Raw genomic sequence first — 17573 nt, 5'->3', positions numbered from 1 at the left:
TCCAGCTCTTCCTCCTCTATCAGACATTCTCTCCATACCTGAGAGTGTCCAGTCTCCAGCCTGGATCCTTCAGTCCAGCCGACAGCAGCTTAATTCCTGAGGGACCTGGATGATTGTAGCTCAGGTCCAGCTCTCTCAGATGGGAGGGGTTGGAGCTCAGAGCTGAGGCCAGAGAAGTACAGCCTTCCTCTGTGATCAGACAGCCTGACAGACTGCAAACACACAAAACAACAATCAATCTGTCAACAGTTGTTTTCTCTTTGTCACAATAACATCTATCCATCCATACATCCATTCAATGTAACTTTATTTATAAGTGACAATACCCAACAGACAACAACAGTCATCTGAAGCTGTTTAACAGTGTAAGGTAACAGCCTCCAATATTAGAGAGAAAGTCCCAACCATCAGACAATTGTGGAGATACAGAAATTCTTTTATTGCTGCCATATAATCTGCATCATTATAACTGCATTAATAATGTTCTTTACAGCATTATTCCATCTAATAATATTTCTCACAGTATTGATATTGCATTAAAGTTGTCTATTGAACATGTTCATTTGAGGATCCTTCAATTATGTTAACTCTTATTACAAGTACGGTCAGAAGTATTTCATACACATTGCATATTTGTGCTTATTTTGAGTTGATGTTCGGTTCATTAAGGGTCTTAAGCTTCACTGGCGTGACTGTCCAGGTGATCCATGCTGAGGGAAACTAGAACAGGATGATTACATGCATGCTTACAATACATAACACATATAATCTAGGAATGCGTCAGGCCTGAGGCCTTAACTCATTTGGTGTCTCACTATATTTTACTCTACTTGGCAACAGATGACCAGAGTCAATAATTAGCCCCAGAGACCCTGAGGGCTTGAAGTTTATTACCTTGTATGGAAGGTGTTACAGAAAAGAGAAGTTCTGTGTCTGTTTATAGCCATTAAACATGTACAAGATGTACCATTAACTGTGACTAATGTCTGGAACATATTTTACTCTGACTATTTTTATTGACGCCATGGGGGGGCGTATACCCCACTGCTTTGTAAGTGTCCACAACATGTATTTTTGTCAGAAGACATAGGCTGATGTTTTCTCCTGTGTGTTAATAAACTCATCGTTTGATTGCACTTCTCTGGGGCCTCCGTGGTTTGTCTCACTGCTCTACATTGATAGATTTCACGACACAATCCACTGTGAGCAGCACTTGGTGATGGTGGGAAGAAGAACTCCCTTTGACACAAAGATCCTCCCAGTGAAAACAGGCTCCAGGAGGAGCATCTACCATGACTGGTTGCAGGGTGAGGGGAAAGAGAAGAGATGAGCTCAGAGAGACAAGAACAAAACAGAGAGACAAAAGTTAAGGACACGTAGTAGTGACATATAAAAGCATCAGGAGTGAAAAGAGGGGAGAAGAAAGCAGAGCATCATGGGAAGTCCACCAACAGCCTGAGCCTATAGCAGCATAACTAAGGGATGGTTCAGGGTCACCTGATCCAGCTCGAACTATAAGCTTTATCAAAAAGGAAAGTTTGAAGCTGATCTTCAAAGTAGAGAGGGTGTCTGTCTCCTGAACTCAAACTGGGAGCTGCTGCCACACCCAGTCCAACATAGCCAGGCTGAGTCGTTAGATTAGTCCAACGTAAAGTCAGAAAGTCATTATTTATGTCACATTTTAGTGCAAATGTAGAAAAACTGTCCAAAAGTTATTTCTAAATCTGATATTAAACAGTTTAAATGGTGAAAAAAAGCTGTAAAGAAAACAGAAAGAGTCAATAAAAGCCTCTTTAGAGGGTCACCAGTTTAAAACTCAGACATTTAAACTGGTGATTCTCCTGCTCTGCTCCATTTCCTCTCTAGACTTCCTGTTGCTAGGAGGGATTTGATTGGCTGAACGTCCTTTTAGCCTTTCTTTAGTTCTTTGGGTGCTAATCAAAGAGGAAAACACACGAGTCATGTGACGTGACATAAGGAGCGCTCTGATTGGTTGGGATTGACAAACTATGGTGCTGTTTGCAAGCTTCGCTTTGCAGAGGCAAGAAAATCTCTTAGATAGTGATGAGACGCTCCACAGTGACGTTTCCACACTTTGGAGCTTCTGAAGTGCAGATGTTTGGAAACGCTGCTCCAACGTGTGGTTCAAACACTCAGGTCACGTGACCTCAGCTGCCACAGGTGGCATACCTGCTGCTTCCATGTTAGCATGTTAGCTTCAACAGGTGGTCAGTGTGAGAGCAGAAGATGATATCAGTGACATCCAAACAAGGAAGGAAGAGACTGTTGAAGGCAGCGAGCTGTGACTGCTGTGAACAGTGTCCTCACACTATTTTCTCCCTGTGTCAACATACATGCTTCAGCTGCAACACACCACAAACACCTTTATACAACTAAATATACTGAGAGCACACTGCTGTGGTTGCTCTGGTAACCATCCATATATCCAGATGTTTGGGGCCGAGTCTGCTTCCTCATCCTTGGTTCAACCCTCAAAGTCTGATGTGTTTTTTTGTGATTTGGTTTTATTTGTTGTTCTATACACTGTGAAACAAAGCTAGAAGCCCCTGTGGTTCAGCGGGGGACTCAAACCCAGGACCCAACCTGCTCCAACAACAGTCAGAAGGATTTTGTTAAGTCTCATTTTCTGTTCATTAGGAAAACATCAATAATGAAGAGCACATGTTTATAGAGGCACATTCAGACCAATGACAACAGTCCATTCACACTGCCCTCCACCTTTTTAAATGTGAGTAAACACATCATGGTTCTGGTGCTGATGTGGTATCAGGGACAGGTGATGATTTTGAACTCAGTCTGAGGTTTGATTACATTGAACCTGCACTGCTTTATCCTGTTTATGACACATTTATACCCAAAGTCTCAGCTGGATAACAAAGAACGAGGAGAAACACATTTGTTGAGAGAATTGTTAACAAATGTGGTGAGAGTGTTGTAATAGTTACAGACAGAACTATGATTTATTTATTTAAATGCATTCAAGGACATTTTTTTACTCACGTTATGTCTCTTCCACGATGTTATTTTTCTCTCCTACAACGTACGTTACAATTACAATTACATGACCATTTATCCAAATTAGGCGATGACATCATTTAGCGACTTGCAGCGACTTTTAGGACAGCCAATAGCGATTTTCCTTACTGAGGAGTTGGCAACACCAGGAGCAGTGGGTGGATGACAGCATCATCATGAAGGATCAGTGTGAGAACACATCATCATCCACAAAGAAAACCAGTCTGCGTGTCTGACGCTCTTGTTAGAAAGACGCAGTCGCAGCTTGTGGGTGCAGTTAGCTGGTTTGCTAGTTAGCTGCTCTGCTAGTTTGCTGCTCTGCTAGTTAGCTGGGAGCTAACTCACTCGAACATTTGATGCTAAACTGTCTAAACTGTGTGAGCAGCATTCATTGCTGCTCTGTGTTACTCTCCAGCCTCTCTTTCACTTAGTCCTCTCAGTTTTTTCCTCCTTACAAACTAGAAAACCTTCTTTTTCAGCTTCTCCTCCACACCCGAGCTGTGGCTAAGGTGCTACCAGCACGCAGGCTCGGTGTGTACAAATTCATGGGCTGCGTCCTCCTGAGGACACATTTGTAGACAGATTACGTCACAGCGACGCACCGAAGGCTGTCCAAATTCCTCCGAATGCAGCCGACAAATGCGTCCTCCTTTTCCCCGAATTTGAAGGATGGGTCGGGTGTGTCCTTCGTGGCCCACCATATCCCAGAATTCATTGTGCGGCCCAGCCAAACTCCAGTTTCCGGTAATGGTGACCGCTACTAAGTTTTAAAATTACTCTTATTAATCTTCCTGGGTCACAAAATAAACTTTTAACATATTTTCAGGGGAGAATGTGGGTGTGTAAACTTCAAATATCTGCTCGGTTTATGAAGATATCGCATATTTGCAAAAGTGCAAAAGTGCTTCGACGTTTTCGGCGACGTCTGTTACCCAGCTAGTCGAGAGCTCGAGGGTCACTGAAGCCGCAGAGAACGGCACAACTCCCGGCACATCATTTTCAGATCACCGCGGACTTTCGCTACTCAGGTTAAAAGTAATATTAGTAACATATGACTGAATCTATATCTCACTTAAAGCTTTCTGTAAATGAAAGAATCAGTGAAAATGAGGCACTTCAGCTGATTTTAAACAAAAACTCTGAACATAACCTGGTCCAGACCAGGTTATTGGTTCAGCATCAGTAACGGTGATGTAGCCAGGTAGAAACAGAGCTAGACAGACAAACATTTATGCTCACAATCACACATCTCCAGTTAACCCAGCATGCATGTTCTTGGACTGTGGGAGGAAGCAGAGAACCTGAAGACAACCCACACAGGCCACACTATCACTCTTATTTACAGAATTATAATCTAATTAGATGATAAAGTAATAAATTATTTGGTATTTTAATGAAAATACATTTTAAGCAATAGTTTATAAGTCAACAATTATAGTTAAATAAAGTGACAAATCAAACAGTCAATAAAACCTTCTACAGCTGAAACTAATGTAGACAATGTTGGGGTAAAAATCAGAGACGATAACTACCAAAATAAAACAGGAAGTGAATAACATTCAAGCTCACTTTAAGCTCGACAGTCAAACTCTGTTTTGTATTAATCTATTGTTTTGAATTTTTGTTTACATTTTATATTTAAGTGAGGCAATGAGTCATATCACTATGACCAAATACACAGGGAGTGCAGAATTATTAGGCAAGTTGTATTTCTGAGGAATAATGTTATTATTGAACAACAACCATGTTCTCAATGAACCCAAAAAACTCATTAATATCAAAGCTGAATGTTTTTGGAAGTAGTTTTTAGTTTGTTTTTAGTTTTAGCTATTTTAGGGGGATATCTGTGTGTGCAGGTGACTATTACTGTGCAGAATTATTAGGCAACTTAACAAAAAACAAATATATACCCATTTCAATTATTGATTTTTACCAGTGACACCAATATAACATCTCCACATTCACAAATATACATTTCTGACATTCAAAAACAAAACAAAAACAAATCAGCGACCAATATAGCCACCTTTCTTTGCAAGGACACTCAAAAGCCTGCCATCCATGGATTCTGTCAGTGTTTTGATCTGTTCACCATCAACATTGCGTGCAGCAGCAACCACAGCCTCCCAGACACTGTTCAGAGAGGTGTACTGTTTTCTCTCCTTGTAAATCTCACATTTGATGATGGACCACAGGTTCTCAATGGGGTTCAGATCAGGTGAACAAGGAGGCCATGTCATTAGTTTTTCTTCTTTTATACCCTTTCTTGCCAGCCACGCTGTGGAGTACTTGGACGCGTGTGATGGAGCATTGTCCTGCATGAAAATCATGTTTTTCTTGAAGGATGCAGACTTCTTCCTGTACCACTGCTTGAAGAAGGTGTCTTCCAGAAACTGGCAGTAGGACTGGGAGTTGAGCTTGACTCCATCCTCAACCCGAAAAGGCCCCACAAGCTCATCTTTGATGATACCAGCCCAAACCAGTACTCCACCTCCACCTTGCTGGCGTCTGAGTGGGACTGGAGCTCTCTGCCCTTTACCAATCCAGCCACGGACCCATCCATCTGGCCCATCAAGACTCACTCTCATTTCATCAGTCCATAAAACCTTAGAAAAACCAGTCTTGAGATATTTCTTGGCCCAGTCTTGATGTTTCAGCTTGTGTGTCTTGTTCAGTGGTGGTCGTCTTTCAGCCTTTCTTACCTTGGCCATGTCTCTGAGTATTGCACACCTTGTGCTCTTGGGCACTCCAGTGATGTTACAGCTCTGAAATATGGCCAAACTGGTGGCAAGTGGCATCTTGGCAGCTGCACGCTTGACTTTTCTCAGTTCATGGGCAGTTATTTTGCGCCTTGGTTTTTCCACACGCTTCTTGCGACCCTGTTGACTATTTTGAATGAAACGCTTGATTGTTCGATGATCACGCTTCAGAAGCTTTGCAATTTTGAGACTGCTGCATCCCTCTGCAAGATATCTCACTGTTTTTGACTTTTCTGAGCCTGTCAAGTCCTTCTTTTGACCCATTTTGCCAAAGGAAAGGACGTTGCCTAACAATTATGCACACCTGATATAGGGTGTTGATGTCATTAGACCACACCCCTTCTCATTACAGAGATTCACATCACCTAATATGCTTAATTGGTAGTAGGCTTTCGAGCCTATACAGCTTGGAGTAAGACAACATGCATGAAGAGGATGATGTGGACAAAATACTCATTTGCCTAATAATTCTGCACTCCCTGTATATTTCATCTTTTCAGTCAGAAATAATCAATTGATCATATTTTTATTACTAAATGTTTCTGAAAATCAAATTCTGATATCTGAACAAACAGCTCTGTAAAAACCTTCAGCATACAGGAATCGAACTAGAAGGTTTGGTGGATGAAGCACTGCTAAAATAAATATTTTGGACTCAGGAGCAGATGGGACATTTCATTGCAAATGAAAGACAGAAAGTGAACAAATATCACTAAAAACCCCAGACACTAATTTCTACATTAAGACTTTTTTAAAAATCAATTTCCTGTTTATGCAGTAATAGAAATCAGGTTTAACGTGATCATCATTGGAAAATTTTAAATCCTGACCTGAGAGTTTCCATTTTACAGTGTGGACTCTTCACTCCAGCAGACAGAAGCTTCACTCCTGAATCCTGCAGGTCAGAGTTACTCAGGTCCAGCTGTCTCAGACTAGAGGACTGGGAGCTGAGAGCTGAGGACAGAGCTTCATAGCCTCTCTCTGAGAGCTTACAGTGACTCAGTCTGAAAAATGACAGATAAACATTAAACAAACACTGTTGTTAAGTTGCAATGAGGGTGCACTAAAGAGTTATTAGATTTAGCAATTAATCCTGTTTTTTTACTGAGAGTCAACAAATGGATGACGCTGACATTTGTTAACTGACAATGGTCAATCAATTCTGGTATTCTATTGCAAATGCCAATTGGGCTCCATGTGCCGGGCAGTGCATTAGCACCAAAGTAGCTGACATATTAATCAATAACTCTGCTCATTAAATTATCATAAAACTATTACAGAAGTTTAACTGACTTTTTTCCCATTTAGTGGATTCTTATTGGTTAATTCTGTCAATTGATGAAAAGCACAACATAACTTGATCTCACCTCAGAGTATTCAGTTTACAGTCTGGACTTCTCAGTCCTGCAGAAAGAAACTCCACTGCTGGATCCTGCAGGTTGTTGTTACTTAGGGCCAGCTCTCTCAGTGTAGAAGACTGGGAGCTGAGAGCTGAGGACAGAGCTTCACAGCCTCTGTCTGAGAGGTCAGGGACACTCAGGCTAAAAAACAAAATAAAAACACAATTTGAAAAACTGTAATTTGATAACAAACTGTTATCAAATGACAAGTTAAATGAACTCTCTGACCAGTTACAGAGACTCAGTCTGGGGGAACAGAAAATATTTTAAAAGTCCACGTAGTAAAGAGATTAGAAATGTGGCAGATGATTATAACTTTAGACTAAAAAGGTCCCTCTCGCTCATATATTTGTTAAAACAAGAATAAACGCTCATCTTGATTTGCTTTGAATTTTTATTGACTTCTTATGCTGATTCATAAAGAATATGACTTCATCTGACCTGAGAGACTGAAAAACAATCAAGCATGCATGACTGAATCTGCCAGCAGCTGCAGATCCTTGGAGCTGTACTGGTGATGCTGATTGTAACATATAGAAGTGAACTCCTCTTCAGCTGAGCAATAAGACCAGAGGAGGAATGAGGGAGTTGATCACCTATGGCTCCATCACAGACTTTGAACATCTTCAGTCAGTACAGAATGATGCTGCGAGGCTTTTAACCAGCACATGAAACAGACTGGACATTACTCCAGTTTAATCTCTTCACACTGGTAACCAGTTCATTTTAGGCTTTATTTAAAGTTTTAGTCCTTACTTTTAGTCCCAGTCTATATTTTTGACTTTCTACAATCCAACAGCTCTTCTCACATCTGAGATCTTCCAGTTAAAGGCTGTTACTGGTCCCACTAACTCATTTATTCAGACTCTAGTATTCAGAGTGGCCTTTAACTAGTTTTAGGCTGTATGATGTTCAGTGTTTGCTGTTTAATGTTTTTATCTTCTGTGTTTTTATTGCCTGTTTCTATTGTAAAGCACTTTGTGATTTTTGACCTGTGAAAGCTGCTGTATGAATAAAGTTTACTTACAGGATGATTCTGGATATGACTTTGATAAAAGCTGACACCCAGATATGTTTAAGACACTGACATTTACTGCTGCTATCAAACATTAACTATAATATACTGTATTTAGTAGGGGTGCAACGATATTCGTATCGATATTGAACCGTTCGATACAGTGCTTTCGGTTCGGTACGCATATGTATCGAACAATACAACATTTGTAATTTATTTTATCAATTTTCCTTCTGACGATGCTGTCTGTGTTGAGCGCTCAGTGAATCTGTGTTCGACTACTCCGCCTAGGCTGTACTGTCGAGCGCAGATCCACTGAGCGCTCCACACAGACAGCATAGTCAGGAGGAAGAGCGCAGGGCAAGCTAGCGAGACAGAAGTTAAGCTCTCAGCAACATGGACCTCCCCCACTCTCATTCAGATCTGGCGTTTGGAATTATTTTGGTTTTCATGTGACGTATGACCCTGAAGGTAAGTGAGTCATGGACTAAAGCAAAACAGTATGTTGGATGTGCCATGCAATGCTCAATTACATTGGTGTGAACTAGTGTGTTAGCGCAGTTAGCTCGTTAACGTGTTGGCCATCTAGCCCCATGCACGGAGCGATCGGCGGTAGCTCGTTAACGGAGATTTGCCGTGTTGTGGCGTTAAGGTCATTTCAACGAGATTAACTTGAAAGCACTAGTGGGAACACAACGAATATGACTGCACATTTACGCCGACATCATCCTAGTGCAAAGACAAAAACAACAAGCATGCTACTAACTTTAGCCGAGTCATTTAGACAGCTGTTAGCACAGGATTCTCCTTATGCTGCTGAGAATATAGCCCAGAAGAAGCGGATAGTATAGCTTTTATTTTGGAAAGAGCCATTTCTCTGTAATAAACTCTCTTTTCCAAATATGAGTGATTCCTCAATCAGATACAGGGCTCGCAAAATCGCTAGCCCGACGTCCCGGAGCTAGCGATTTTTTCAGTCGGGCTACCAAAATCTATCTCTTCCCTGCCCGTCGGGCTATCGTAGGAAAAATGTCAATGCTTTTGCATTCTTTCAGAAATGTAGCTGGGTAATTATGTCATTGGCATCGGTGAGCCACTGTCAATATGTGACATATTGAAGTCGCGTTTGAATTTGCGCTTGTTTTTTTGCTTTCACTTTGCAATCGTGCGAACTGTGTATAGAGAGCGACAGCACTGATCTGTGAGTGATGATAATTTGTGCACCAATTCCTCTGACATCGTCTTATTAATCGTTAGCTTACTATGCAAACATGACAAGTGAAATCTCCCGCAGCTTAAACATGTGAGAGGTTGATCGCGCAGAGAATCGCTGAGCTTATGTGAGTGCGTGTGTAAAAGCAGCAGGAGAAGTTATGATAAATCAGACTATGAGGCAAAAAGAAAGTGCAGCTTTATGGTTTCATGGACAAAATAATTTCTGTGGCTGCAATATGACGAGCTAAATAACCAGGGGTGCACATAAGTGGTCCGCAGGTGTGCATTCGCTGTCAAAATAAAAAACACGCACAAGGGTTAGGGTTAAATTTAAAAACTGTACTTTTGAGTTAAAATATATATTTATAATTTTAATAAATGACAAATTAAAAAGGCATGAACATTTTTTTTGTATCGAAAAAATATCGAACCGTGACACCAAAGTATCGAACCGAACCGAACCGTGAATTTTGTGTATCGTTGCACCCCTAGTATTTAGTGCTGATGATCATGTAAATAAATATGTTTAAGTTTTTAAGGGTCCATCACACATTACACTATTTATGTTATAAATAAAAGCCTGATCACATGTTTACTCACAGAGCTTTGTTGGAGGCTTTGACCACTGGCAGCAGCCTCAGAAGAGCCTCCTCTGAAGCAGAGTATTTCTGCAGGTCAAACTCATCCAGATCTTCTTCTGATGACAGTAAGATGAAGACCAGAGCTGACCACAGAGCAGGAGACAGATTGCCATTGGAGACAAGTCCTAATGTTATGTACTGTTGGATCTCCTCCACTAGAGAACAATCATTCAGTTCATTCAGACAGTGGAACAGATTGATGCTTTTTTCTGCAGACAGATTCTCACTGAGCTTCTTCTTGATGTACTGGACTGTTTCCTGATTGGTCTGTGAGTTACTTCCTGTTTGTGTCAGCAGACCTCGTAGGAGAGTCTGCTTGGTCTGCAGTGAAAGACCCAGGAGGAAGCGGAGGAACAAGTCCAGGTGTCCATTTGGACTCTGTAAGGCCTTGTTCACAGCACTCTGGTGGAGAGATTGTAGGTTTGGTTTGTTAAATAATTTAGATTTCTTGGAGGTTGTTTGTTGTTGTTCCAGCAGATTGAGTCCAGAGTTGATGAAGGTCAGATGGACATGAAGAGCAGCCAGAAACTCCTGAACACTCAGATGGATGAAGCAGAACACCTTGTCCTGGTACAGTCCTCTCTCCTCTTTAAAGATCTGTGTGAACACTCCTGAGTACACTGAGGCTGCTCTGATATGGATGCCACACTCTGTCAGGTCTGATTCATAGAAGATCAGGTTTCCTTTCTGCAGCTGATCAAAAGCCAGTTTTCCCAGAGACTCCATCATCTTCCTGCTCTCTGGACTCCAGTGTGGATCTGTCTCAGCTCCTCCATCATACTTGACCTTCTTCACTTTGGCCTGAACCACCAGGAAGTGGATGTACATCTCAGTCAGGGTCTTGGGCAGCTGTCCTCCCTCTCTGGTTTCCAGCACATCCTCCAGAACTGTAGCAGTGATCCAGCAGAAGACTGGGATGTGACACATGATGTGGAGGCTTCGTGATGTCTTGATGTGGGAGATGATCCTGCTGGCCTGCTCCTCATCTCTGAATCTCTTCCTGAAGTACTCCTCCTTCTGTGGGTCAGTGAACCCTCTGACCTCTGTCACCATGCCAACACAGTCAGGAGGGATCTGATTGGCTGCTGCAGGTCGTGTGGTTATCCAGAGGCGAGCAGAGGGAAGCAGTTTCCCCCTGATGAGGTTTATCAGCAGCACATCCACTGAGGTGGACTTTCTAGGGTCAGTTAGGATTGTAGTTTTGTGGAAGTCCAGAGGAAGTCGACACTCATCCAGACCATCAAAGATGAACACAACCTGGAAGTCTTCAAAGCTGCAGATTCCTGCTTCTTTGGTTTCAGTAAAGAAGTGATGAACAAGTCCCACCAAGCTGAACTTTTCCTCTTTCAGCACATTCAGCTCTCTGAAAGTGAATGGAAATATGAACTGGATGTCCTGGTTGGCTTTGTCTTCAGCCCAGTCCAGGCTGTATTTCTGTGTTAAGACTGTTTTCCCAATGCCAGCCACTCCCTTTGTCAGCACTGTTCTGATTGGTTCGTCTCTTCCAGGTGAGGCTTTAAAGATGTCTTCTTGTCTGATGGTTGTTTCTGGTCTGTCTGGTTTCCTGGATGCTGTTTCAATCTGTCTGACCTCATGTTCATCATTGACCTCTGCAGTCCCTCCCTCTGTGATGTAGAGCTCTGTGTAGATCTGATTCAGGAGGGTTGGGTTTCCTGCTTTAGCGATGCCCTCAAACACACACTGGAACTTCTTCTTCAGGGTGGATTTAAGGTTACGATGACAAACAGCAGCTGGAAGTTCTGAATAATAATAATAATAAAAATACAACTTTAACAATCATATTTTACAAAATGCTGATGACAATTTCTGACCCACTGAGAAATGACTGAACACACTGGTGTCACAAGTCTCTCATTTATCCAGCAGCTTAAATCTTTAGATAAATCCTCTTACGTCTCTGCAGACGGTCAGCCAGCTCCTCCTGCTTCATTCTCCTCAGGAAGTCCACTGTGATCTTCACAAATGCCTCTCTGCTGTTTCTCCTCTGCTCATCATCCTCCCTCTGAAACTCCAAGCACTGGGGCTTATTTGGATTCAGAGCCTTCTGGATCTTCTTCAGCTCGTTCTTCACAAAAGTGATGATGTTGTCCTCCAGCAGCTGGAACAGAATACTTTATGAATGACCCACCACTCTGAACTTTAGTCCACACAACATCCACTTCTTTACCATCAAGGGGCATATCATCCACGAACTCTTTACCAATTATAGGTTTGACTTTATCTGATTAACTGAGACTTTGTCCACAACTCCATGATCCCAAAACGTTGATTCTGTTCATATGAATGCAGCGATTTCAGTGGGAGAAACATTTCACTGGTGTTCAGAGCTGAACTACCAACAGGTTGATGATCAAAGCCAGAAACTTGGAGATGTTTCAGGTGACTGAGTTGATCGTACAGACAACTGGTCTTAAAGGTTCACTCTGTTTACACATACAGATCAGTATTTAAGGTTTGACTCTCATCATCCACTGGGGCACAAACTGGGCGTCATCAGGACGCTACAACACAGAACAAACACCATCCCCACAGACACAGCAGCCAGCGAAGCAGAAGAACTTCACATCAAGAAGGTCCTGAGGAAATGTGAACGCTGGTTTGAGGGCGGAGTCAAGGAGGCCATTTATGTGAAAAGGAAAGACCATCTCTGAATGGAGGAGGGGCCTAAGGGTACAACTGTCACCATCTTACATGCTGTGATTGCAGCCATTCCCCAGCTCTCTGTGAACTGGACTCATGACCATTGATCAACAACCATTGATCAATGGTCCTGACAATATGCGTACCAATGATCAATGAACTGACCTCCCAGCCCATTGTTCCTTCAGTGGGCTGGTTTCAGTCATACAAATGTCCTGTTTATGAGATTGAAACCTGCAGTCAGCTGAGACTGAAGAAGTCACCTGATGATGATGAAACGTTTCTCCCACTGAAAACATCCAGATGAACAGAATCAAGCTTTTTGGGATTTACGTACCTGGATGATTGAGCATCAAGACACAACTCTGTGACTTTTCTCAGATGAATAAATCCTCTCCTCCAGCTTTGTTTACATCTACCAGCCCTGTGGCGCTGCCCAGGGAAATAATCTATGTGAGAGGTGGAAAGTCATACAGGTGTCTGCTCCTGCCTTCAGTTATTTTATCTACTGTGTGTCAACTGGCTGAACCTCCTCCAACTGTCTACTGTCTCCCTAAACTCAACAATGACTTAGTGATCTATCCATTCTCTGACCAAAGACATCCTGCTGCAGGAGGTTAACATAGCAGCCAATGATGATCCCACTCACTGTGAACAACACATTTGGACCTGATTTGCTGCTCTGGTTTACACGTGAACTTCCACTGCTGCTGTCACCAACTTGAGAGGCTCTACAGAAAAACTGGACTTGTCCATAAAAATCATAAACTACATTACAAGGACAGCATTGCTCAATCAACTCTAATTACTACTGACATGTTATCTCTTCTAACTAAGGTACAGACACTCAAACTTGCTGCTTTCAGTGAGAAGTCAAATGTCTGAATATGAGCTGGAAGCTGCTGAGAGTCCTCCTCCTTCCCGTGGGGTTTACTTTCTCTACTACTTTCAATATAAACACGCCCCTTTCATGCACCTGCAGAGGGCCACCAGCAGATGGAGCTGTCTTAAACAAATCCACTTGGATAGTTAGCTGTAGATGACTTTATCAGTATGATTGTAGGACTTTGAGTTATTCTTTAGATTTATTTCAACTCTTATATTGTGCACAAGTGTTGAGCGACCCATAATTTCTCTGTACTTTTCATAAGAGCAGCCAGACTTTCAGCTAGTTTTTGTTTTTTAAGAGCTCAAAGTTATTGAAGAAACAGTTATTCAGCTTCATTCCCACTGATCTCGACTACAAACTGTTTCACTTTGGTTTCTGTTTAAAGCCTCGATGTTTAAAACGTTTCCCTGTGATCACATTTGCACCGTCTGATTTCAAAGTTTGTTTCTTTTGGTCATTTAGTCCACAGAGTCCTTGGTGTTCTGAAAGGGACCTATAAATAAATGCATTATTATTAATATTAAAGTAGTTGTTGTACATGTACAGACCATAAATATGGAGTCCAGCTGTGTTTGATGCTGCTGGGCAGACTGACCACTGGGAACCTCTGAGCTCTGCTGCTCCACTCTGTGGAGGAACCATGAAGGATTAGATCAACACAGGATAAAGATCCAGGAGTTTCTGCTCAAATAACTTCATCTGAATCAAGTCTGTCAAGTTTTAAACTCTCAGATTGTGAACATATCAGTAATTTTCAGTCTGTTTTCATGGACGTCCTTTCAGTGGTGATGTCAGGGATGATTTTGAAGAAGCTCATCAAACTGAACCATCAGCAGATCACTGCTCCAAAACCAGAACATGATCCGAGTCTCCCTCCACCACCAGAACACCAGCTTTACTAACGTGGTAGATCAGTGTAGTACAGATCAATAACTGATGAGTCATTTGATCAAAATCACTGAGTGCTTCACGTCTGACCCTCTGATGCTTCTGTAGACATTTTGCATATTTAATGAATGTCTGACAGTTTTACATTCATTCTATGAACACAGTGGAAATGTTGTGTTATAGTCTCCATGTTGTTTCCAGCATCATAAATTCTTAAGTTCAGAAAATTAGATTCTTTCTTCACAGCTGAAAAACAACAACATTTATTCTCTATTGAAATCTGCATCGTCCACTCCAAAGGTCACAATCTGAAGGTAACATCTGGTTTTGTTCCCTGTGGTTAACTCTGAGCATCAGTATGGTGGGATTTATCCACTACATCCACACCACTGTGGTTCAGTGTTGTCCTGATGGAGTAACAGCAGCCAGTATGATCCAGGCTTTAGCTGCTGGGTCTCTGTGTGACCTCTCAGACTGTTTAACAGATCAGACACAAAGAGAATCAGAGCAGCTCTGTTCTTTAAAGACAAACATGAACCCACTCAGGTCACACTTTCCCCACAGATATGAGCATCACTGTCCTCAAACAGCAAATGACCAAGTCGAACATTTGGATCTTTTCTCTTTCATTGTTTTCTTTTTAATGAATCTTTGTAACAATCTGAGGATGTTTCAGGTCATATTTATCCAGGAAACACAAACATGTAAAGGAGTCATCACAGCTCTCTGACCTCGTTGCTCCAGGTTCACCACTGAAGTTTAGAGGGTCATCTTTGGACCGGTCACTCCTCACAGACGGACAGCTGGACCCTGCAGACTGTGACCTCTGACCTCTGCAGACACAAACATGATTGAAGCAGCTGTGATCACACAGACTGCAGATAATGCAGCTGTTTCCTGTCAGTAACATCCTCTTAGATTAGAGTTCAGCTTTTTACAGGAAAACTGGACAAAACTGATTTTTGTTACAAACTCATTTTCATTTCCTCTCAGCTCACAAACACAGTCAGACAATCAACCAGAGTCAACACTGATTATAATGTCAGTGCAGAATTATTTCTGTTACTCAGTGAGTTCAGCTCTCTGACCTCGTTGCTCCAGGTTCACCACTGAACTCTGGATTATAATCTTTGGACCGGTCACTCCTCACAGACGGACAGCTGGACCCTGCAGACTCTGCTCTGTCCTCCTCTTCCTCCATCATCATCTTCAGTCAGTCTGAGAGGTAAACCACAAACACTCAGTGAGTTCACATTAACAGGAGGAACTGAGTTACAGTCGCTGACCTCTGACCTGTCATGTGACCATGAAACCAGGTCAATATGTCTGTAGGTTCAGTCATCCAGGTCATGTGATCTAAGGAGCTTGGAGAGAAAAGAGACGTCTTTAAGTTTCTGGAAGACGTTTCATCTGAGAAGCTTCTTCAGCTCTAAAACCAAACAGTGGAGAGTCCCAGATATTTAAACCTGAGAGGGAAAGAAAGCATGTCGCTGACCCACTACTGATGTTATTTCAAGGAGGAAACTGAGAGCCTTTGCACCAGGAGCACAAACATCAGCTCCAGCAATGATCCACTGATGTGTTTTTATTCCATGTATGAATGTTGTTATTGACAGAGATGACGTTTGTGTGTCAGTGATGCAGTGACTGTTGTTGTTACCTGTACAGGCTGGTTAGACTCTATGAAACAGATCATACAGATCTCTGCATGTTAGAAGAGACTATTAAAGGTCATGAATGAGACAAAGGCAGGGAGGCGTCCTTTACAGCTAAACAGCAGAGTGAGAGAACAGCCAGCACCTCTACATTTATCACATTATACAGCACATGTATGATACTGACAGGGATGAGAAGAATTTAGTGATTCTGATCCCATCATTGATATTACTTATTGATTCTCAGTAGCTCTGCTCTGACAGTCACCACCATCACTGAGCAGCATATCAAAGACATTTGTGCACATTAACTGCATGTTGTGGCTCAAATGTTTGTGCATGTTGGAGGCATTTCCTCTTTGTTGTGATCAGTGTTGGTCATTACTCAAAACAGTCATTATTACACATATTACACAGAACACTTTAATTAAAAGTAATGGAGTACGTTACTTCATTACTCCTCATAACATTACTTTGATGTTAAAATGAACAAATGAGCATGTAACAACATGAAGCTGAGGTACAGCCCCACACACCAACACAGATCCTGATGAGGTCACGTGATGTTTCTCTGAGTGTTTATGAACACAAATCAAAGATGAAACAGCACAAAGACACTTCAAAGTGATTCTACTGTAGAAACATGAACAGGTAGAAACCTGCAGCCTGACTGCTCATCACTTTGTTACCTGTTCAAGTTCAGCAGCAGCAGCTCACTTTATCACGGTGCTGGTCTGGGGTCAGTGTTTACTCAGCTTTAACTAGTGATGTGACGTTCTGTATCGAGGCTTCGAAGCGTGTGTCGAGTAATGGAGGGGGCGTTTCCGCGAAGCGCGTATCCAGGCTTGCTTCATTTATGGGAGGAGCTGAAAATGATGACGTCCGAAGCCTCGCTGCCCGGCTGTACCACGTGACTGGTTCAGGAAGCGGTTCGAACTTTGCCGCGAGCTATGACAGCGATATAAACCCCTCAGACAAAATGTGGGCGTTTGATGGAGAGTTGCGGTTAGTGAGAGTTAGAGACAGTTTAGAAAAAAAAAATCGCCTACGACCTGCCACAGTGGAGAAACTGTTTCTTTTTAACAAAAACCAATGATGTGTCCCCTAAACACTAATCACTGTCCTTGCCTCAATGTTACAAAAGCACAACCACTGTCCACACCTCACCTCACAGTATATGATCATTTCCATTTTAGGCATTTCCAAATAATCATGTTCCATACTGCCAGTATAAATATACACAGTACACTGCATCACTACAATATACATGTTTTACACACTCCTTTTGTTGTTGACATTTACAGGCTGTGTGCAAAAAGGCCACACTCTTCAAATTCATGCCAACTAATATTTTTACGTCCAGTAGGTGTCCTACTAGAGCAAATGAAGCTTCAAGAAGCTTCGCGTTGGGGTG

The 17573-nt window shown here is 42.1% G+C and overlaps 1 protein-coding gene across 2 annotated transcripts in view; it reads right to left on the bottom strand.

Annotated features, from left to right (window-relative positions):
* LOC309702206 (protein NLRC3-like) overlaps positions 1-17573 on the bottom strand; it is a 361701-nt gene that overhangs the window by 175542 nt on the left and 168586 nt on the right. The window contains exons 4-10 of one of the 2 annotated variants that reach the window (XM_082526721.1): positions 15236-15337; positions 14165-14243; positions 11981-12185; positions 10026-11826; positions 7163-7336; positions 6626-6799; positions 39-212 (exon numbers count right to left, since the gene is read on the bottom strand). In XM_082526721.1, the coding sequence (XP_082382847.1) occupies positions 39-212; positions 6626-6799; positions 7163-7336; positions 10026-11826; positions 11981-12185; positions 14165-14243; positions 15236-15337 (2709 nt within the window). The remainder of the gene's footprint in view (positions 1-38; positions 213-6625; positions 6800-7162; positions 7337-10025; positions 11827-11980; positions 12186-14164; positions 14244-15235; positions 15338-17573) is intronic. The other variant, XM_082526722.1, reaches the window with a different exon arrangement.

This window comes from Aulonocara stuartgranti, assembly GCF_965226115.1.
Source record: "Aulonocara stuartgranti genome assembly, chromosome: 3".
Taxonomy (NCBI): domain Eukaryota; kingdom Metazoa; phylum Chordata; class Actinopteri; order Cichliformes; family Cichlidae; genus Aulonocara; species Aulonocara stuartgranti.
The sequence above is the reverse complement of the archived record's forward strand: the minus strand, read 5'-3'. Positions and strand labels throughout refer to the sequence as shown.